This window comes from Erinaceus europaeus, chromosome 12 (genome assembly GCF_950295315.1).
Source record: "Erinaceus europaeus chromosome 12, mEriEur2.1, whole genome shotgun sequence".
Lineage (NCBI taxonomy): Eukaryota > Metazoa > Chordata > Mammalia > Eulipotyphla > Erinaceidae > Erinaceus > Erinaceus europaeus.
The window spans coordinates 101,987,956-102,010,980 of NC_080173.1; the positions used below are offsets into that span (position 1 = coordinate 101,987,956).

General features: G+C 48.4%; 1 protein-coding gene across 4 annotated transcripts in view; it reads left to right on the plus strand.

Annotated features, from left to right (window-relative positions):
- ANO10 (anoctamin 10) overlaps positions 1-23,025 on the plus strand; it is a 121,267-nt gene that overhangs the window by 1,196 nt on the left and 97,046 nt on the right. For 3 of the 4 annotated variants that reach the window (XM_060204855.1, XM_060204857.1, XM_060204856.1), the window contains exons 1-3: positions 9,197-9,500; positions 12,672-12,806; positions 21,121-21,240. In XM_060204855.1, coding sequence (XP_060060838.1) covers positions 9,212-9,500; positions 12,672-12,806; positions 21,121-21,240 — 544 coding nt within the window. In that variant the 5' untranslated portion in view covers positions 9,197-9,211. Of the gene's footprint in view, positions 1-4,795; positions 4,949-9,196; positions 9,501-12,671; positions 12,807-21,120; positions 21,241-23,025 lie in introns of those variants that run through there. The other variant, XM_060204859.1, reaches the window with a different exon arrangement.

A 23,025-nucleotide genomic window follows, 5' to 3' on the forward strand; every position in this document is an offset into this window, starting at 1 on the left:
ACTTGAACCGGGATCCTTACACCATTCCCTGTTCTTTGCACCACCTGCGCTTAACCCACTGTGCTACAGCCCGACTCCCTATTTATTTATTTTTACCAGAGCACTGATCAACCTTGGCCTGTGGTGGTGTGTAGTGGGGTGGGGGATTGAACCTGGGATTTTGGAGTCTCAGGCATAAGAGTCTATATGTATAACCGTGATTTTGTAGTCTTGGATCAAGTTTCTCTTTGAGTCTGAAGTAAGGTGATTTCTAAGGATCCAGTGTTCTTTTTCTACTTACTCTTTGAATTTATAACTCCATGGACAGTTTTTTCTTTATATCTAAACTCAGAAGGGGTATTAAAGGCCCATTCTCTCTCTCTCTCTCTCTCTCTCTCTCTCTCTCTCTCTCTCTCTCTCGATCCTTGGTAAAATAGACATGCTCCTTTCCCCACCCCTCTCCGCCCTTACTGGTTGAGCTCACAGTGTTATATTCAACCACTGTGGTCAGGAGTTATCATGGGTGTGTCTCTTGTGGGCAGGTGGTTGGTTGCGATGTCTGGTGTCAGAGCCGCAGGAATCTGACTCCCGTATGGGTCTGTCGGCAGCCCTGATGCAGTGGACACTAGGTAAAGCGCAGGTTTCGGAAGGGCAGGTGTGCTGGGCGGGCGCAGCAGCCCCGTGGTAGCGCCCTCGGCTCCCCGCACACTGGGATCGTGGAAGGGCGGGTGCAGATCCTGCCCCCGGGGCTGCTGCAGAGCTTGGCTGCTTCTCTGGCTCACCGTCTGAGTAAAGAGCAGCCTGGACAGCAGAAGCCACTCTACCCTCCTGTGCCCCCAAAGTCTTGAGAGACAGACAGACAGACACAAAGAGTACAGGTATGAGCAAGAGAGTCCCAGAGAGGCTCAGAAGAGACTCCTGCACACTGCCATACCCTGGGGACAGAGGGCACTACTTTCACTGTGAGCTAAACTCTCCTCAAAGCAGTCTCCAGATTTTCTCCCAAGTGGTGTTTTTATCCAGGCAGGTAAAGCAGAATGTCCTGTACTGTGTAGCACTCAAAGTGCCGCTGGAATTCGCTACCTTCAGTCTTCTGTAAAACATGCTGTCAAAAATATGGGCCATCTACACTATACTCCAAATACAGAAAACACTTTTTTCTTTCCTAATTATAAAAAGACCTACTTAACTAAAATTTGAATCAAAATGAAAACTATAGAGGAGAAATAAAAAGGTCTTTCTGAATCCTCCCATTCTGTTGCTAGAATGACAGTTCAGAAAAGCACAGCTGGGCAGCAGTCGCTGGAGCTTTGAGCAGGTGTGCGCTCGGGAGGGGAGTGAGGCCCGGCCGCCTGTTCTGGACCCCACTGGTCCGGTTGCTGCTGTGTGACTTGCACAAGGACAAGGCCCTCAGCCTCTTTCGTCTTGTCCTCCTGTCTGTACAATGCAAGTACGGAGGCTCCTTCGGCAGGGCATCGGCGTGGGCCTGCTATACGTCCTGGAGTCCCCACGGGTGGTGGCCAGCTGGCACTGTCCCCCTCGTGACGTCACTGGACCGTATACATTCGTAACAGGGTCTCGCCTGGCATGCTCCCCTCGTGGTGAGCCGGGAAGCCTTTCCCACAGCTGCACAAACTCTGAGTGTTTGGGGCGGGAAGAGTGGGGCCAGGCCTGCTGACTTTCCTGCTGTTGGACTCGGAGGCTGCCAGTCATCTGTGCTGAGAATAAAGTGCGTCGTCGCATGAACTTGCGCCTGCGCGTCTGGCTTGCTGCCTTCTAGACCTAGACTTCAGAGGACCCTGAGAAGACGAGAACCTGTTACTCCTGGACCGCACATCTGATCGTGTTGTCTCCTGGTCAGCCCTCTTTAGAAGTGACGCTCTAGTGGAATGGAGCCAGGGGCTAGTGCTATTTTCACGTTGTTGTTATTGCTGTCATCGTTGTTGGATAGGACAGAGAGAAGGGGAAGACAGAGAGGGGGAGAGAAAGACAGACACCTGCAGACCTGCTTCACCGCCTGTGAAGTGACTCCCCTGCAGGTGGGAGCCGGGGGCTCGAACCGGGATCCTAATGCCGGTCCTTGTGCTTTGTACCATGTGTGCTTAGCCTGACCTCTCTTTTTTGTTTTATTATTTTATATTTTTTTAATTATCTTTATTTATGGGATAGAGACATCCAGAAATCAAGAGAGAGACACTTGCAGATCTGTTTCACCACTCCTGAAGCTTTCCCCCTGCAGATGGGGGGGACCAGGGGCTTGAACCCAGGTCCTTGTGTGCTACATGTGAGCCACCACCTGTCCCCCTCTGCACTGTCTTTATCTTTGCTTCATCAAGTTTGCAAACATATGTCCTCCCTGTGTAGAAGATGCTTGTCCGGAACTTACTACCCAGTGCAGTCTGAGCGTCTGCTCTAACTGCTGCCCGCCGTCCCTCCCCACCACGGCCTCTGCTCCTTGGAGGCGAGGACAAAGTCCTGCTTTGCCTGGTTTCCTGCTTAGAGCCCCGGAGACAAACTTGACTTGGCTGGTGTCTTTCAGCAGCGTTCCCATGCACCCATGTCTCATAGTTTGAGTCCAGTGTAACGCCCCACACAGAATTTATGCTCTGTTAGAAAAACAGAATAGGTACGACCAAGCCAGACAGCTCGCATCTGCTTCATCCGCTTTCTGCAAAGACGGTTTTTTCCTCCCCCCAAAGGAGAAAACTCCTTTTCTGATGGCTCCTAATAATTGATTTTTGCTTGTACTTTGGAGCCACTAGAACGCCAAGTACACAGGGAGGCTGAGTAAGGCTGAGGTCTGAAAACTGCCCGGGCCTTGAATCAGTGGGTCAGGGAGGTTTACATGAGAAGGCCGGAAGTGCTCGTGCCCCCACACAAGGACCTGGCTTCAGCCCGGTCCCCAGCTGTAGGAGGAAAGCTTCACCAATGGTGAAGCAGGGCTACAGGTGTCTCTGTCTCTTTCCCCTCTATCTCTCACTCTCTTAGCTTCTCTCTTGTCCTATCAAATAAAGAGGATAAAAATATTTTTAAAGAAGCTTAAGAAGCGGTCTGGGCGGTTGCGCAGCGGGTTAAGTGCGCGTGGCATGAAGCGCAGGGACCGGTGTAAGGATCCCGGTTCGAGCCCCCGGCTCCCCACCTGCAGGGGCGTCGCTTCACAGGCGGTGAAGCAGGTCTGCAGGTGTCTGTCTTTCTCTCCCCCTCTCTGTCTTCCCCTCCTCTCTCCATTTCTCTCTGTCCTATCTGGCAATGACAACAATAAAGATGACAGCGACAAGGGCAACAAAATGGGGAAAATGGCCTCCAGGAGCAGTGGATTCATGGTGCAGGAACTGAGCCCCAGCAGTAACCCTGGAGGCAAAAAATAAAAATAAAAAGCTTAAGAAAGAGAAAAAAGAGAGATTTTAGAGGGAGATCCCACCTGTGGCAACAGAGAGGTGGAGTCCCAGAGCAAGTTAGGAGCCCGAGAGCAAGCGCGGGGACAGTCCCAGACCAGGACATGAGGGAGGGTAAGCTCTGCTCTGCTCAGGAGACCCGACCCAGGTCATGGGGCCCAGGGACCCAGGTTTGATTCCAGCTTGCTCCTGGCCCCCTTCTCCTCACACACTGGAAATATTCTATTTGTATATTTATTTTGGATAAAGACAGAGAAATTAGGAGGGTGGGGAGCTAGAGAGTAACATATATTTCACTGCTTTACTGGTTGTGAAGTTTCTCCCTGTGGGTGGGGGCCAGAGGCTGGGACTCGGGTCCTCACACCACCGTGTGCCCCAGCCAGGCGCGCTTCACCCAGGCCTTCCTCACACCTTGCTGGTTCTTCTCCTTTTAATTTTTTATTTTCATTTATTGGATAAAGACAGGGAAAGGGGAGATAGAGAGGGAGCAAGACAGAGAGACACCGGCAGCCCTGCTTCACCACTCGTGAAGCTTTCCCCCTGCAGGTGGGGACCGGGGGCTTGAACCCGGGTCCTTAGGCACTGTGACATGTGCGCTCAGCCAGGTGCGCCATCACACGGCCCCTTTGCTGACTTTTCAGGCACACTTAGTCTATCCTGTCTCTGTGAGCCTGTGGGCTCTCTCCCGCCGTCGCTCTGAAAGGAAGTACTGTTTCCTGCACTGAGAATGCTGCCCGCCCGTTGCTAGCTGCTAAGTGTCACGGTGGTTCTCCCAAGTCCTGCTTCAGCGCCCCGTCCTTTGTGAATGGCTTCTGACTCCTGTTGGCGAGCACAGAGCTCTGTATGGTTTTCCTGACAGACTGACTTGTACGTCCCTCTGCTGCAGCCTGAGTGGTAGAAAAGCCTGGAGTTTGTTTGGGCTTAGGGCCTAATTGTCACACGTGCTTTCAAACATTGGTTGAACCTGTCACATGACTTCTTTCTATCTCTCTCTCTCTCCCTTTCTTTCCCTCTTTCTTTCTTCCTTTCTTTCTCTCTCCCTTTCTCTCTCTCTTTTTCTTCTTTCCTTCCTTCCTTCCTTCCTTCCTTCCTTCCTTCCTTCCTTCCTTCCTTCCTCTGCTTCTTTCTTGGATAGACAGCCAGAAATTGAGAGGGGAGAGAGAGAGAGACCTGCAGCCCTGCTTCACCACTCACAAAGCTTCCCCCTGCAGGTGGGGACCGGGGGCTCAAACCTGGGTCCTTGCGCACTGTAACGTGTGCACTCAGCCAGGTGCGCCCCCACCCGGCCCCACATGACTCTTGTGCCATGAGACATTTTCCTGTGTCTTGGGACCTAGAATATGTGTTAGGTATAATTAACAGAAATGCAAATTTAAATACTTTTCATAATAACCCTTGTTTGCTTTTCTTTTAATTTTTAGCAAGTTTGTCAAAGATGAAAGCGACCTTATCAGCGCTGGACACTTCAGAGAGTCCCTTCACCCCTTTGGTAGTGATCGAGCTTGCTCAGGATGTCAAAGAAGAAACCAAAGAGTGGCTGAAAGCGAGGATTGTCGGTAAGAAGAGAGATGGAGGCAAGTGATGCGCATTAACAGTACTCTTACTCGGCGTGTTCAGTGACTAAAGGCATGTATTATCAAATGTGTTTTTACGGCAGGTACATGTATTTAAAATTCGAGTCCGTGTGTGTGTGTGTGTGTGTGTGTGTGTGTGTGTGTGTGTCTGCTTCTTGTCTAAATCACGCTGTTAGAAGGTAAATGGTACAGGACAGTTGTTGAGACATGGGTCTAATTTCATAGCTTTCCGTGATAGGTGTCTGCAGAGTTCTCTCAGCCCCTACCCAGGTCCTCCCACCGTGGTGTACCAGGACCCCAGAGGCCCCCTGACCCCCTCTGCCCCCTCTGGCCCCAGAGTCCTTTGCTCTGCTCACCACACTGCACCGAGTCCAAGCTTCATCTGTGCTTTCTCTTTCTCTCCTTGTTTCTTAAGATCCACTTGTAAGTGAGATCAACTGACATTTGTAAGTGAAATCAACTTCTCTCTCTGGCTTACCTCACTTAACACGGTTCCTCTAAGTTCCGTCCAAGAAGAGGCGAAAGAGCTGAAGCCCGTCTTTAACAGCTGAGTGCTGTTCTGCCGTGATACGCACTTTCTCAGTTACTCATCTGTCCTGGGGCACCTGGGCGGCTTCCAGGTCTGGGCTGTTAGCGTTGTGCTGCTGTGAACCAGTGTTGAGCCACGCCGCGGAGAAGAGAGAGAGGAGGGGTCCGGAGCGAAGAGGGAACACAAATCTTTATTTGCGCTGGCACCTCAGAGTTGGGTGAGAGAGAAGCAGGTTGGGCCGGGTGGAGGTAGCAAAAATGGCCGCCTCACGCAGTAACCTTCCCTGCGTCTAAACACCGAAGTGAAGGGCCGGCAAGAGAGAGAGGTGCGGAAGAAGGGCTTTTATGGGAATAGCTCTCGTGAGGATGGGAAGGGGGAGGAGTAGCCAGAGCACTTGAGGGTAGGATAATAACTCTCGTGAGAATGGGAAGGGGAGGAGTAACCAGAGCACTGCAACTACTGAGGGGAATAGACAATGCCCTGAGGGCACAACATGGGAACAGGCGCTCCGAGGATGTCCCAACTCTCGCGGGAACTAGCAGTAGCCTGAGGGGACAACATGGCAGATGTGACTGCATCTGCACAATTTCCCAGCAAACCAGGATGGGGGCTTTGTTTCCTCTGGATGAATCCCCGGGAGAGAAATTGCCGGGTCATGAAGCTCGTCTATTTCCAGAGTTCCCAGTAGTCCCCAGACTGTTTCCCACCGGGCTCAGACCAGCCTACATTCTTGTCAGCAGTGTAGACATGTTCCTTTCTTTCCCACATCAGTAAATAAAATTGTTCTTTTTGTTCCTGTTTTTTTCCCTTCTTACCAGAGCACTGCTCAGCTCTGGCTTCTGGTGGTGCAGGTGATTGAACCTGGGACCTTTGGTGCCTCAGGCAGGAGAGTCTCTTTGCAGAACCATCATGCTGTCTTTGTGTCCCTTATGGTGCATGCCTTGCGTCTCTGATAGCCAGTGACTTCAAGCACTTTCCTCCGTCTGCTGCCCACGTGGATGTCTTTTCGAGTGAACGTTCTGCTCATGTGCTTTCCCTGTTTTCACTGTGGCTGTTTGTCTCCACGTTGCTGGGCTTCGTGAGCTCTTGATCTGTTTGCTTGTTCACCCTTTGTCTGCCCTGTAAAGGTCTTCTATTGCTGCGTCTCTTTCGACAATGTTTCCCTTTGCTGCGCAGAAGCTGTTCATTTTGAAGACTGGTTTACTTCTGTTCTTATTTTCCTTGCTGTTGGACTTTGCAAACTTTTCTGAAGTGTATGTCATGGAGTATCCTGTCAGTGTTTTCTTATATCTTAGATGACTTCTGGTTTAATGTCCATGTTTATCATGCTGTTTCCCAAGCCCTCTTCTGTATATTTTAGTAAAGTCTTTATCTTGACTGTAAATAAAAAAAAACAATAATAGTTTTATCATAATATAATTATTTTAACAGATTAATCCACCTGGTAAGTGAAACAAATTCTCAGTACCCTGTTCATATCTGATTCACATTTTATTGTGCCTACCAAACTACTTTCGAGGGTAAGTAGTAAATAAATATACCTGAAAAAGATTGATGGAGGTTGAAATAAAAAATTAGGAAAAAATGGTCTTTATCATAACTTTTTAAATAATATTCACATACATGGTATCTAATCATAACATGGTTTTAAAAATTTGAGGAACCAAGAGTTGGGCGGTGGTGCAGCGGGTTAAGTGCACGTGGCACAAAGCGCAAGGACCAGCACAAGGATCCCCATTCAAACCCCCAGCTTCCCACCCGCAGGGGAGTCACTTCACAGGCGGTGAAGCAGGTCTGCAGGTGTCTGTCTTTCTCTCCCCCTCTCTATCTTCCCCTCCTCTCTCCATTTCTCTCTGTCCTATCCAACAACGATGACATCAATAACAACAATAATATCTACACCAATAAAACAACAGGGGCAACAAAAGGGAAAATAAATACATAAATATAAAATTTAAAAAAAAAAAATTGAGGAACCTACTTAAGAAAAATATTCTTAAAACTTGTAAGTGGGGGTATATGTAGCACAATGGTTATGCAAAAAGACTCTCATGCCTGAGGCTCCCAGGTCCCAGGTTCAGTCCCTGACACTACCATAAGCCAGAACTGAGCTGGGCTGTAGCCAATATACATTCACTAAGCCTAGTGGAATGCAGATATTATGGGCAAGTCACTGAAAATTATACTGTTTTTATTCTTTAGTTTTAAACCTTTACAAAATATATTGTATTATAATGTACTTATATCTGTGGCTTTTAAACTAGGATGTTTTATTTCAAAAATTCTTAAGATTTGATGTTACTTTTATGTTAAGAAGCTATCATTTTTCTCTGCATATTACTGAGAGCTAATAAGCCTTCCTATCTGATATTTGCTTGTGGTTTGAGTAACTGGCTAGTCACTCAAACTAGTGGCTAGTACATTTTTTTTCTTTTTTATTTAATTATCTTTATTTATTTATTGGATAGAAACAGCCAGAAGTTGAGAGAAATTGGGGGAGAGAGGGAGCGAGACAGAGAGACACCTGCAGCCCTGCTTCACCACTTGTGAAGCTTCCCCCTGCAGGTGGGGACTGGGGGCTTGAACCTGGGTCCTTGCTCACTGTAACATGTGCTCAACCAGGTGCGCCACCACCCACCCCCACTTAGTACTTTTCCTACTGGAGCACTCAGGGCATAAAATAGGATGGGCCTGCCTCCCCCAGCCTAACTACACAGATGCAAGCTGCCTGTGTCCGCTGATAGGTGGAGTTCTCACAGCAAACACAGGCATGTCCACTCTCCTGTGACTTTCTCAGCACCTTTTCTCTCTGACACCTTGTGGTGAGAATGCAGTCTACAGCAGACGTGCTCCCGGATTCACATCACCTGGGAGATGTGTCATCCACAGCGAGCTAACAGCAGCTCTGTTCTGGGGAGTCAGAAGCAACATGCATTTTTGTCTGTCTGCATCCCCATCCTTAGAGCCCTGCTCAGCTCTGACTGATGGTGATGCTGGGGACTGAACCTGGAACTTCAGAGCCTCAGGCAGGAAAGTCTTTTGCAGAACCCCTGTGCTGCTATCTCCCCAGCCATATTATTATTATTATTATTATTATTTTATGATTAATTTTCTCCAGAGCTCTGCTCAGCTCTGTCTGATACTGGTGCTGGGGACTGAACTGTGTGCAGTTGAAAATCCTCTGCATGATTTAAGGGCCAACTGTACTTCTTACTTATTAAGAAGCTAGATGTAAATTGTGAAATAATTCCTTTTTTTTTCCTGCCAAACAAATAATTTATTTCTAAGGTTCTCATTTTTTAAATGGTTTTTAAAAATATTTATTCCCTTTTGTTGCCCTTGTTGTTTTATTGTTGTAGTTGTTGTTGTTGTTGTTATTGATGTCGTCGTTGTTGGATAGGACAGAGAGAAATGGAGAGAGGAGGGGAAGACAGAGAGGGGGAGAGAAAGACGGACACCTGCAGACCTGCTTCACCGCCTGTGAAGCGACTCCCCTGCAGGTGGGGAGCCGGGGGCTCGAACTGGGATCCTTGTGCCGGTCCTTGTGCTTCGTGCTGCGTGCGCGTATCCTGCTGCACTACTGCCCGACTCCCTAAGGTTTTCATTTTTCAAAACTTTTTTTTAAAAGGGTTTTATTTGTTTATTAATGAGAAAGACAGGAGGAGAGAGAGAAAGAAGCAGACATCACTCTGGCACATGTGCTGCCAGGGACTGAACCCACACTTGTAAGGCCAATGCTTTATCCCAGGCCACCTCCTTGTCAACCATTTTTTGAAATTTTATGTTTGTTGCTTTCTAATCATGTTTATTTTTTATTTTCAAAAGGTGCCCAGCTGTTGTTTAGACCATTGCTAAATAAATACGAGAAGGAGACGCTAGGAAACCAGAATCTGTATCTTGTTGGTGCCTCCAACATCAGACTGTTGCTGGGGGCAGAAGCACTGGGCTTGGTCAAAGAATGCAATGACGGCACCATGAGAGCCTTCACATACAGAACCCGGAACAACTTCAAAGGTTTCGACGGTGAGTCGCATAGCTCTCTGTTTCTGACAAAGTCAGCTATCAAGAAACTTTTGAGTGGACTAAAGAGAATGGACCAAATGCTTAAGGTTAAAAAGAAAAGGAGTCCTGTTGGGTCAAACCCCAAGAGTGTCCGTCGCGGATGGATGCAAATCATAGGACGTCTAGAACAGGCAGAAGTCATATTCGGTGACAGAAACCACAGCCGTGCTGCGGTCGCCCAGGGTGGGGAATGGTGTCTTGGATGGGAAGGGGCCCAGGGGCTCTTGTCTGTTTGTGGCAGAAATGCTGTAAATCGTGAATGTGCTGACAGAATGTATATATTGTCCCGCATGGAATGTATATATTATTAAGACGAGTTAAAATGGAGAAAGGTTTCTGATGAATACACTGGAGGTCAGAAAGCTATTTCAGTAGGTGTGAATATCTAGGTGAGATTTAGTCACTGTTGAGACGCCAAGTACTTTCAGCTCTGCAGGCCGTGTGGTCTCTGTCGCAGGCATAGCACTGCTACCCCAGAGCCAAGCATCCTCATCCTGCAAGTAAGTGAGCAGGTGGAGCTGGACTCCACTAGAATCTCACTCAGAACACCAGGTAGAGAGCCAGCCAGATCTGACCTAGGGATCTCGCTTTGCAGCTTTGCAACAGGTGATCGTAATTGTAGCTTGGCACACGCGACTTACCTTCCATTTTGTTCTGACTCTTGGAATGGTGACTGCTCCTTACTCAGGATGCACAGCAGTATTCCAGGGCATAGTGCCCTGCCGGGCTAGCATGGGGGTGCCTCTTCCCGGGCGCGTGCTCTCTGGGTTGGAGAGAACGTGACCAGAACCAGCCTGGGCTGCTACTCACTCCGTCACAGGAGGGAGATGACTCAGGAACCAAACACATGGCACGAGGCAATGCAAAAAACCTTTATTGATCAGAGAGCCAAAGCTTTTAAAAGGCAGACCCAGAAGTGGCAAGTTGGAAATGGAAATGGCTAGGAAAGGGGCAGAGAAAGGCTCCAAAGGTAGGAACTTCCTTAGCAACTGTTGTGAGGGTTTTAACTGGTCGGATTAATACTACCCTGCAGGCAGGGAGGGTCTCGAGGGTAGAAAGAAGATAGACCAAAGGAATGGAATGGGTGGGGATCTTTCAGGCAAACCAGTGATTATGTAGATAGGCCATAGTATCAGGAATGCAGGGTGCTTTGTGAGGCTCCTCACAATTTCCCGACATCTCCCCCCTTTTTTTTTTATCTATTGGCCATAATAACAGGAATGCAGGGTGCTTTGTGAGGCAGGGAGTCTGATAAGACGGGGAAAACCTTTGGGGTTACTCCTGTCCCAGCTTGCTCGACCTCTCGATAGAGAGAGAGACTGACAGGATAGACGTACTCCTCAGGTCAAGCCCTGCCAAGCTCTACCACACCCTCACAATTTCCTGACAGTGCCCCTTTTTCCTAAGGGTAAATGGTATTGATCTGACCCAGAGAAAACTCCAGAAGAAAATGGTTTCTGACAATAACTGACAGAGTGAGGGCTTGTATGCTATCAAGGTGAGAATTGGCCTCAGACTCAAGCTGACGCTTTTAGGGCACTTGGAAATGCAGGATGTGATGATGAGTCAGACTTAGTCTTAGTGAGTAAATGGTGATGGTGAAACGTACTTCATTTAGGAGGACTCACCTGTTAAAAATAAACAAACAAAAAACCTGGGGGCCAGACAGTAGCACAGCTGGTTAAGCGCAGGTGGTGCAAAGCACAAGGACCAGCACAAGGATCCCACCCAGTTTGAGCCCCCAGCTCCCCACCTGCAGGGGAGTCGCTTCACAGGCGGTGAAGCAGGTCTGCAGGGTCTGTCTTTCTCTCCCCCTCTCCGTCTCCCCTTCTCTCTTGATTTCACTCTGTCCTGTCTAACAATAATGACATCAATAATAACAACAACGATGAACAACAAGGGCAACAAAAGGGAAGAAATAGCCTCCAGGAGCAGTGGCTTCGTAGTGCAGCAGGCACCAAGCCCCAGAGATAACCCTGGATACAAAAAAAAAAAAAAAACTTTTCCAGTTTTGTTTTATTTATATATCAGAGCCCTGCTCAGCTCTGGCTGATGGCCATGCTGGGGACTGAATCTGGGACTTTGAAGCCTCAGGCAGGAGAGTCTTATGTAGAACCACTGTGCTGTCTTCCCAGCCCATTATTACTGTTATTATTATTTGTGATTATTATTATTTTTTCACAACTCGTCACCAAAGGTCTGTGTCCCCATCCTCAGAGCCCTGTTCAGCTCTGGCTGATGGTGGTGCTGTGGCTTGAACCTGGAACTTCAGAGTTTCAGGCAGGAGAGTCTTGCAGACTTGTGCTGTCTCCCTAATCTTACTATTAATACTACTACTATTATTTTTCCCCCAGAGCCCTGCTGCACTCTGGCTGATGGTGGTGCTGGGGATTGAACCTGGGGCCTCAGAGTCTCAGGCAGGAGAGTCTTTTGCAGAACGAATATGCTTCTTCCTCAGCTCCCAAACATTATTTTCTTATCAGACTTCTTTCTGATTTTAGGAGAGATGTACAACTCCAGAAGGGAAAGGCCCAGGCTGGAGAGCTTAGGAGGAAAACTCGTCATTTATTCCCACTTCAGATTCATCCTGACCTACGATGTCTGTGGGCCACTAACGAGTTTATCCTGCAGGGCATAGACGTCCACCCTGAGGCCCAGCAGTACAGCTGGAGCAGCACTGGCAGGGCTGGGAAGCCCAGGAGTGGTGTCATGGTGCTGGGGGTCTGCCTGCTCTGTCTCCCTCCCTCCCTCCCTCCACTCCCCACCCCAAAAGCTAGAATAGCAGAACTGCCGGGGAGGCTGTTCGGGGCGGCATCATACCTGCAGGCACCTTCAGCACCAGTTCAGAGAGTTAGAATGGAAGAGTACCTTTGCTCTGGGGTGACCAGTGAGATAAGCCGATGTCTTCTGTTTTGCTGTTTATGACACACTTATGCACAAGGATCCTAGTAGTTGGGGAAGTTTATCACGAGTGCTCAACACGTTATTTTTATTCTTACAGAATATCCAGTGAACTTTGTTATTTATTGATTTCTTGTGTTATTATTTCTATAATTCTGGCTTATTTGAATATTGTTTTTTACATTTGGATTTCTCCTGGGGAGATCACCTGAATTTTTGGTTTTATTTTAGATAACAATGATACCTTCCTCACAATGGCGGAGTGCCAATTCATTGTCAAGCATGAGCTGGAAAATCTTAGAGCCAGAGATGAAAGCATGATTCCTGGTTATCCTCAGGCCAAGCTGTACCCAGGAAAGTCATTATGTAAGTGTCTGAGCTCAGCAAATCTCTATTCTAATGCAACTGTTTTCTTTTCTTACTAGACAAATAACATCACAGTTCTTCATTTTTTTCTCTTACTTGAAAAACATATACAACTTTACAATAATTTATTTTGTACCAATCTATTTTTGCCTTTAGAGCTTCATTATTTTTGAGTCATTAAGTTACTATATTTTGTATGGCTCACTGTTCCTATTTACAAAGTTTTCATAGTTTACATTTAGTTTAAAACTCAGTGTGGAAAAAATATATATGTAACCTAAAACAGAGTTTGTGTGGTTAGGCAGTGGTGCAGCACAGTTGAGCACAGATACCAAGCTCAAGAACCCGGGTTCGAGCCCCCAGACTTCACCTGCAGGGGGGACGCTTCCTAAGCGGTGAAGCAGGTCTGTAGGTGTCTCTTTTTCTCTTCCTCTCCACCTCCTTCCCTCTCAGCTTCTCTGTCCTATTCCAGAAAAATCCATGAATTGACTGAGAAACAGCAGAGCTTACTCTGTGCTCACACACTGTTATCAGTGGACGTGCATGTGGGGGTGAGGCCTGCTCCCACCGCCTCTCGTCTAACCGATGTGAAGCAAGGCTCAAAGGAGAAGTCAGGAAGACGTACAGAGTGACACTCTACAAGCTGTCAGTCTACAGCTTTGAGATTAATTCTCTCTAAACCCGTATGAAGGGGAACACTAGTTTGAAAATGAGCGTTTGCAATAATGTGTGATGTGAAATTTGTCTCAAACCCAGATCTCAGAGTGTGCGTGTGCGTGTGAGAGAGAGAGAGAGAGAGAGAGAGAGAGAGAGAGAGAGAAAGAGATAGAGAGATTTCCAGGACTTCACTATTCTGGGCTGATTTTTCAGATAGAAAGAGATAGAGATAGAGGGGATGGTGCTCACATCACAGGGCTCAAGGACCCGGGTTCAAGCCCCTGGTCCCCACCTGCAGGGGAGAAGCTTCACGAGTGGTGGAGCCGGGCTTCAGGTGCCTCTCTGTCTCTCTACCACTCTATCTCATCTTTCTCTCTCAACTTATCTGTATCTATTCACTAAATAAAATGAAAGGAAAGGGAGGGAGGGAGGAAGGAAGGGAGGAAAAGCAGGTATTTGTGGCGGAGAGCCCCAGTCTCTAGAAGTCTCTCACCTTTTCTAGGTTTAATTTGGTCTCATCAGAAATAAGGCAACAGTATCTTTATTCTTTCTTCCTTCTCCTTCCTTCCCCTCCTCCCCCTCCCTCCTTCTGCCAGTGATCACACCCAGGGCCTTAAAAACGTGATACCAGTGCTCACCCTGAAGGACAACCCCCTTTGTCAGTGGGCACCAGCCAGGCCATTGTGGGAGACTCAGCTTCCTGATGGTTTCGGGTGGGGGGGCAGCTGTGGTGTGGCTGGGTCAGAGCAGAGGGAAGCCCAGCTCTTGGCAGATGGGCTCTGAATCGGCAGCCCCTTGGATGCTCCAACTTGCCCGGATGCATTTCAAGGATGCAAATCTTGGAGCAAACAGATGAGTGGCTTTCTCTTTCCATGTAGTTATGTCCTGGAACAGTCATAGAAGTGACCTTTGCTGGTGGGATAAAACTTTTACACGGGGAGTTGGGCGGTGGCGTAGCAGGTTAAGTGCATGTAGTGCAAAGTAAGGATCCCAGTTCGAGCCCCCGGCTCCCCACCTCTAGGGGAGTCGCTTCACAGGCGTTGAAGCAGGTCTGCAGGTGTCTGTCTTTCTCTCCCCTCTCTGTCTTCCCCTCCTCTCTCCTTTTCTCTCTGTCCTATCCAACAACGACAACAATAATAACTACAACAGTAAAACAAGAACAACAAAAGGGAAAATAAATAATTATTAAAAAAAAACTTTTATAAGTAGGAGACTTTTCTTTCCTTTTTCCACTCTCCTACTCTCTCTCTCTCTCTCTCTCTCTCTCGTTGCAGAACATTAAATTTTTCTTAGTTGTGGTCATTGGAAACTCTGTTTAGACCATCTAAGATTTGTTTGAATTGTCAAGGCTGGATTTAAAAACTTGGCTTTATTCTCTTCTTTTATATCTTTGAAAATTTTGTATTGTATTTATATCACATTATTCTGTTGAAATATAAATGGGAGAAGTGAAATGGACATGACGTACTGACAATGATAAACAGTGGAGTACTGTCAGAGCATTTCAGAGCTGGTGGGACTCGACAACTCTACACGCTTCTCCTGCAGCCGTGAGTGGCAACACGGCTTGTGTTTGGTGGGAGCCACCCTTGGGCGCAGCCTCTCTGAGGCTGAGTAGCAGGGCAGGTGGTCAGCTGCCCACTCTGACCCCATCCACACAGAGCTGTGCTTTTGTGATAGACACTTCTCCTTGTTTGTCTACACACAGTGGTTGTGATTTCACTTGTTGTCTGTTGTGCTTAAGAAGAGAAGAGATTTTCAGATAGGGTGGGGGGGAGGGTAGAAAGCATAGTGGTTATGCAAAAGACTCTCAGGGCCCAGAGACACATGCAGAAATGCTCTAGTACACTCGTCACCAGAGAAATGCAAGTCAAAACCTCACTGAGATTCCACCTCACGCCTGTTGTTGGTATGCATGAGACCCCTTCTGTTTCATTTGGTTTAAATCCCCCTGCGTAACACTATTCTATTTACATAACCACTGCATTCTATTTACATAACTGCTGTTAACAAGCACCACCCTCCCTCCAGGGCATTGGTACAATCCCCACTGTTTCATGATATGTTTTTGCTCCACCCCCTCTCCTTGTCACACCCTGATCCTCTCCTTGTCACACTCTGATGTCACCAGTCACTTTTCTCTCCACCCTCTCTATGTCACATCCTGTTTCCACCCTACTTGGCAAGTATATATAAAGACAGCATTGTGAGTTTTACGGTACCTTGAGTTTAGCTTAGCTCGTCTTAGATTGTGCTGCGTCCTGCATGAATAAAGAGATACTGCCTACAGCTCAGCCATGAGTCCCTGGTCGTCTGTTACCCGCCCGTGAAGCCAGCTTGGCGAAAACAACATAACCCGTTGAAAACAACAGCCTGTGAGAATGGGCTGCATCCACCAAACAAGGGAAGCTCAGTGTCGGAAAGGAGGTGGAGAGAGGGGAGCTCTCCTGCATGCGGGCGGGAATGTTAACCAGGGCAGCCATTATGGAGAACGGGGTGGAGAATCCTTAAACAGATACAGATGGAAATGCCTTATGACCCAGCAGCTGCACTGCTAGGCAGTTACCCAGAAGATATCACGACTCCGACTCAAAGTGACGTCCACTCCCATGTTCACAGCAGCTTTAGTCACAACAGCAGAAATTGGTTACAACCAAAATGTCCTTCGACAGGTGACTGGATAAAAAAATTACAGGAGGGTCAGGCTGTGGCGTACCTGGTAAAATGCTCACGTTAAAGTGCATAAGGACCTGGGTTCAAGTTCCTGGTCCCCACCTGCAAGGGGAAAGCTTCACAAGTGGTGGAACAGGGCTGCAGGGGTCTCTGTGTTTCTCTCCCTCTCTATCTCCCCCTCCTCCTATCAATTTCTCTCTGTCTCTATCCAATAAAAATAAATAAATAAATAAATAAAAGTTACAGGACAATACTCAATAGAGTATTATGCAGCAATAAAAAGGGATGATACTGTGCCCTTTGAGGTAAAGTGGATGGAACTGGAGAAGATGATGCTCAGCGAAGCCAGCCAGGAGGGGCAGGACACTCCAGCATGGCTCCACTATGTGCAGGATAGAGAGAACTGAGCACAGAATGTGAATAAAGGCGTCACCTATATCTCAGACTGTGGGAGAACTAGAGTCATTATCCATGGGGGTGGGGGCAGGGACACAGACCTTTGGTGAGGAGTGGTGAGGGAGGAAAAAGAAGCCAGTCATGCCCGAGCCTCTCAAGTCCCAGGTTCAGGGCCCCGCACCACCATCAGCCAGAGCTGAGCAATCACTGGAGAGGAAGCTCCCCGGTCTCTGCTCATCTCGGCCAGAGCAAGGCATGCAGGGAACTGGCAGGGGTGCCGGGAGCTTGGCCGTCAGGGATCATCCCAGGTGTTGTCTCTGTAGCTGAGACCTTGGCCTGTCCCCAGACTCTGCCTCCTGTATGCAAACAACCCAGTAAACACCTTTCTTTAGAAAAGGAGCCAAGGGGGTCTGGAATCCTTTTCATTTTGGCTTGTGAGGTCATGAGATCACAGAGGCGCAGCACCAGACCTCACCCCGCACTCGCCCACCGGCGATGCCGCCACCGTTCTCCCCAGGCCTTCGAGCGCACGGGCGAGAATTCTTCTGTGTTCCCTGTGCCTCAGGAGTGCTGCCCGAGTTATGCTGAGCTCTGTTCCCTGTGCCTCAGGAGTGCCGCTGAGTTATGCTGAGCTCTTTCTCAGCATGTCTCTAATGACCCTATTTGGACTGGTGGGATAAGGCAGCTTAGATACTGAAAACAGTGCTGCTGTCTAGGGGCCGGGCACTGGCGCACCTGGTGAGCACTCACATCACAGTGCACAAGGACCCAGGCTCAAGCCCCCGGTCCCCACCTGCAGGGGGAAAGCTTCACGAGTGGTGAAGCAGGGTTGCAGGTGTCTCTCTCTCTCTCTCCCCCTCCATCTCCCTTCCCCTCTCAATTTCTTTCTATATCCAGTAAATAAAGATTTTATAAAAAGAGTAGAGGCCTTTAAAGAAAACCACGTTGCTATCTTTTAGAACATGATGCCTTCTGAGTATTGGCTACATGGGAGCGGAGTGGTGTGGTGGGAGTGGTGTGGTGTGATCCGTATCCCAAAATTATCAGTGGGCTCAGAAGAGTTCTTTTTTTATTTTATTTATTTCTTTATTGGGGAATTAATGTTTTACATTCCCCAGTTTCCCATTTAACAATACCACCCCCACTATGTCATTTATCATCCTTCATGGACCTGTATTCTCCCCACCCACCCACCCCCCCCAGAGTCTTTTACTTGGGTGCAGTACGCCAATTCCAGCAGAGTTCTATGGAGACCGGCCGCTGGCATCTCCCCCGGGGTGGCTCTGGCTCTCTCACTTCATATCTAACCAGTGTCCACGTATCTGCTCAGACAGTGCTTTGCTCTGAGCACAGCTGACTTTCACTAAGCTGGGAGGAAACAGTACAGGGCTGGGACCGTGTCCTTGGGGCAGGGCGTTCCTGGCAGTCTCCTCACACAGCCAGAAATGCGCTGCTCACTTTGGGGTGGTGCAGCGGTGTGAGCACAGCTCTGCAGCTTTGGGGGGAGGGTCCCAGCCTCACCGCTTGCCTTTGCCCCCGGCCTTTGGCCTTCTTGCGCTTGCTTCTCGGGGCTGGAGACAGGTTGACTCTCTCTGGGACTTGCCTGGAGACACTTGCCCTTGGCGTTGCAGGAAGAGGCCATCGCAGAGGCCAGACGGGCAGTTTGGTGTTGGCGTCCTGGCATTATCTGGTGAGAGCATACTGCTCTTACGTCGGGCTACTTCTGGTTTCCTTAAATCAAATATGTGGTTTGCTTGGCTGCTTACTAAATATCTGTACTAGCGCAAGCCCTGGAAGTTGACCAGAGACTGCTCAGCGTTCTTGAATGAAGGAATATTGGCTCAAGCCAACCCAGTCTTTTAGCAGACCCGCACGACATTTTTATTTTCCTTAGAGGGCAAGGCTCGTGCTGGCTACATTCTTAGCTGACAGGAAAAGGTTGAAGGGTTTTTCAAAAAGCCTGTATTTTTAGAGTTGAGACCAGAGCCAACTTTAAGCATTGACTGTGGAAAGAAGCCTGGCAATTTAGTGTGTGCGGCTTTATGTTCTAAGCCCCTCAGTTCACAGTCCTATTTATAGAGTTACACAAGCTGGGTTTATGCCTGCCTAGAAAGTCTTCATGCGAGAACGAAGCCTTAAAATAAGAACCTAGGGACAGTAAAACCATTTACATGTTGTCAGTCAGTTCAAAGTTAAGAGACGTGACATAGTAACAATATGGTGTTAAGAAGAAAGAGTGAGTTACCACTGTGAATATCCAAACACAGGAGAAGCATCTGAACACTTGTGGGTGGTCGGCTCTCATGGTATCTGGGGGAAAAATGACAACCTGCAGAAACACTTGGAAATGGAAATGTTTTGGGGCCAGGCGGTGGCACACCCAGTTAAGTACACATCACCAAGCTGAAGGACCCAGATTCGAGCCCCCATCTCCACCTGCAGGGGATCTGCTTCGTGAGTGGTGAAGCGGGGATGCAGGTCTCTCTCTCTCTCTTCTCCCTCCCTCTCTCACTCTGTCTCCTTGTCCTCGCTCAACTTCTCTCTGTTCTATTTAGTGAAAACTAGGACGGGGGGTAGGGGGAGGAAAAATGGCCACCAGAAGTGGCTTCATGACTCTGGCACTGACCCTAGCGGTCGATACCTGCTGCAACATGAGAGACTGATAAAACTTCAACCATCAAGGTTTTTTTTTTTTTTTTTTGTGCTGTCCCAAGCCACTGTTACTAACGTCTGTGCCCTTTTTAGTTATTAAGAAGAAACATTTCACCACAGCTTTAGCTTTGACAAACATTTTCTCTGTTCACTTTACAGTGAGGTATTTTGTGAGAGCTCTTACACAACTTTTCTTTCAGACCCAGACTTTTCCCTGTTGTATTTCTTTTTTAAAATTTTTCTTCCATCTCCAAAACGTCAGGTTCACTTTTTTAATGCTCTGGGGATCTCGTGATAGACAGGCCTTCTGTCCTGAGGACGCACACTGTATGTCGTGCTTGCCCACTGGGACTCACGTCACCTCGAGTTGTCAGAACCACACTGCAGGCTTTCTGCAGTCCTTCCTGAGGGGCTCTGTTTATTATTCTTTTTTTTTTTTTTCCTATTTTATTTGACAGTACAGAGAGAGATTGAGAGGGGAGAGGGGGGTAGAGAAGAGAGAGAAGGACACACGAGACCTGCTTCACTGCTTGTGAAGTGTCCCCACAGCAGGTGGGGAGTGGGAGGTTTGAACCTAGTTCTTGAGTGTCCTCTGTGCACGTAACCCGGTGTGCCACTGCCCGGCCTGTTGAGGGGCCTGTTATCTGCTGTCTTTGAGGGAGACAGCTCTGAAGAGAGGATCTGGGAAGCCATAGGTGACCCACAGGGTGGGTCTGTTCACAGGGTGAAGCAGTAGAGCACCCTTCCTGGCAGGTCCTGTCTCATGAGCGACCACATCCCGTAGTATGAGGCCGTACTAGGCCGGCACGTGGAAGGTGACCCACCCATCTTCCCCTGATGTGGCATAAGGCATTGTTCTAAAGATGTCTGTCTGTCTGTCTAGCTATATTTTGATAGAGATAGAGATACACTGAGGGGGAGATATAAAGGGAGAGACAGGCACCTGCAGCTCTGCTTCACACATGAAGCTCCCCCCTGTGGGTGGAGACCAGGGTCTCGAACCCGGGTCCTTGCGCACTGTAATGTGTGCGCTCAACCAGGGCCTCCACCACCGGCCCCAGTCCTGGAGTTTTCTATTTCTGTTGAACACACTCGAAGGCTGGGAGGCCTGCGCACCCAATGAGCCACTTTAAGTAATTATGGGATGCCAGTCACAGCAGAATGAAGGCCCCGTTTCCGGTCATCCTTGCCAGGCAGTAGTCCTAGGCCTCAGATGTTGTCTCTTTCAGATAGGCGCATGGGTGTTAGGATCACAGTAGTTGAATGACTGCTAAAAGTAGGAAGTCTTCTTTTTGTTTTTATTTCCATTTCTTTTTTATCATCTTATTATGGGGTTTATGGTGCACACTGTAGTTGCTGAGATTCCAGTCCAGTTTCCCATTTCCCGACTCAGGGCCTTTCCTGCCGCTGCACCAGGGCCGCAAAGGTAAGAATGACTCAGAACACTCAGCGTGGACAGGAACAGAAGGGGCTAAACGTGCTCTCAGCCTCACCGTAGTGGGGGACAGACTGGTAAAGCTAACCAGTGAGTAAATTAGGTGATTGCATCGGGACAGACGGCTTTTGGGTTTGTGGGGTTACTTCCGGTAGCTGCCCGGGCGCCAACCCAGGGAGGTGAGGGCAGAGCCTGCAGCATCCTCGAGTGACGGGGCTTGGCTCGGGCTGCTCTCGTGGGACCATCGGGACCTTGGAGCCTGTTTCTGTGCTGACTGCTCCTCACAGTGATTTGGGGCCGGGAGACAGGATAACCAGAGCTTCCTGAGCTCTGAGCCGTGCACTTTGGTGTGAGGTGACGTCTCCAGCGACCCTGTTGCTGTCACCGCCAGAGGAGACCCTGCAGGCAGGGTCTGTAGCACAGGGTGCGTGCACGCCGGGCCGTGAGGGGCTCCTCGCCTCTCCGACTGTCTGACCAGCTCTGGGCCCGCTCCCTCCGCAGTGAGAAGATTGCTGACGTCCGGCATCGTGAGCCAGGTGTTCCCGCTGCACGATAACGAGGCCCTGAAGAAGCTGGAGGACTCCTGGTACAGCCGCTTTCCACTCAAGTACCAGCCCATAGGTGCGTGCGGGCTCCTTGGCTGTGCGTGGGGCCGAGATGACCCTCACCACGCCTTTCACGTGGACCGGTCACGCGTCACCCACAGCGGGGGAGCAGGGCAGACTTTTTTTTTTTTTTGAGAATCGAGTTTGTCTGAATACTTTTTTTTTTAAGTGTTTCTTTATAGTGAATCCTTTGGAGTGGCCAAGGCTCACGCGGAGACGGCCCAGCAGGCCTAGCAGCCCTCTGGGGCTGCCGTGACCACTCCAGAGTGTGTGGTGATTCCCCTGTTCTGAGTACAGAAACCACTGATTTATCTGCTGCCTGTTGAACATTACTTACTCCATATAAACTGGCATCTGCGTGGATGCTCGTTTCCCAGTTTCCTTACGTTTTTTAAGCATAAGAATTTTGTTTAGGGGCCAGGCAGTGACACACCTGGTTAAGCGCTCACATTATAGTGTGCAAGGACCTGGGTTCAAGCTCCTGGTCCCCACATGCAGGGGGAACTTCACAAGTGGTGAAGCAGGGCTGCAGGTGTCTCTCTGTCTCCCACTCCCCTCTCAATATCTGTCTGTCTCTATCAAATCAAGATGAAAAAAAGAATTTTGTTTAAATTGGTAGTTTTAATGATAATTATTGCATTTTTCTCTATAGAGAATTCTCTTTTTTGATTTTAAGGGAATACTCTCATTTTCTATAATAGAAATAAAATCATACACTTTCTTTTTAATTTCCATTTTAAGAAACCATTTACATTATTTAACAGTGAAAAATAATTTAAAAGATATCATTTAAGACTGACTCCTGTCATGGGGAAATGAGTAAAAATTTAATAAAGTTCTGAAGCTGCATTTTGAGGTTTTTTCCTGTGTTATTTGGAAGGACAGTTTCAATTTTTGAGAGTTCTAGGTGATACAATGACTAGTTTACATTCTGCTTACTGACTTATTTGCATTTTAGGTGCAAATAAGTGTTTGCATTTAGGTGGCAGGAAATTCTAAACAGTCTCTTAGATTGATCTAACACATTGTCTTTTTCATTAAAAATAATTTTTTCCCGTACTTTTCACCAGGGTGATCTCTGAGGCTCCATGCCTGAATGGCGCCACTGTCCTGGTAGCCACGTTTTTCCTTTTTCTTTTTGATAAGAGTGAGAGAGAAAAATAGAGGGAGAAAGAGAGGAAAGAGAAGGAGACGCGGTTGCAGCATGACTCCACTGCTTGTGAAGTGCAGCCCTTGCTGGTGGGGACCTGGGGCTTGAACCTGGGTCCTCCCGTGTAGAAACATGCACTTTGTCAGGTGTGCTACCACCTGGCTCCACATTATCTTCTGTTTTTTGTTGCCTCAAGGGTCATCGCTGGGGCTCTGTGCCGTACTATGAATCCACTGTTCCTGGCTTCTTTCTTTCTTTCTTTCTTTCTTTTTCTTTTTTAATAGGATAGGACAGAGAGAAATGGGGAGAGGAGGGGAAGACAGAGAGGGGAAGAGAAAGACAGACACCTGCAGACCTGCTTCACCGCCTGTGAAGCGACTCCCCTGCAGGTGGGGAGCCGGGGGCTCGAACCGGGATCCTTGTGCCAGTCCCTGCGCTTTGCGCCACCTGCGCTTAACCCACTGCGCTACCACCCGACTCCCCACATATCTTTTCAAAAAATATTTATTCTATTCACTTTATTTTAATAAGAGAGACCAGAGAACTGCTCTGCTCTGGCCTGTGGTGGTGCTGGGGGTTGACTCTGGGACCGCCGGGAATGAGAGCATTTTGCAAAACCATCTTCTCCCCAGCCTCCCCCTGCCCCCTTTT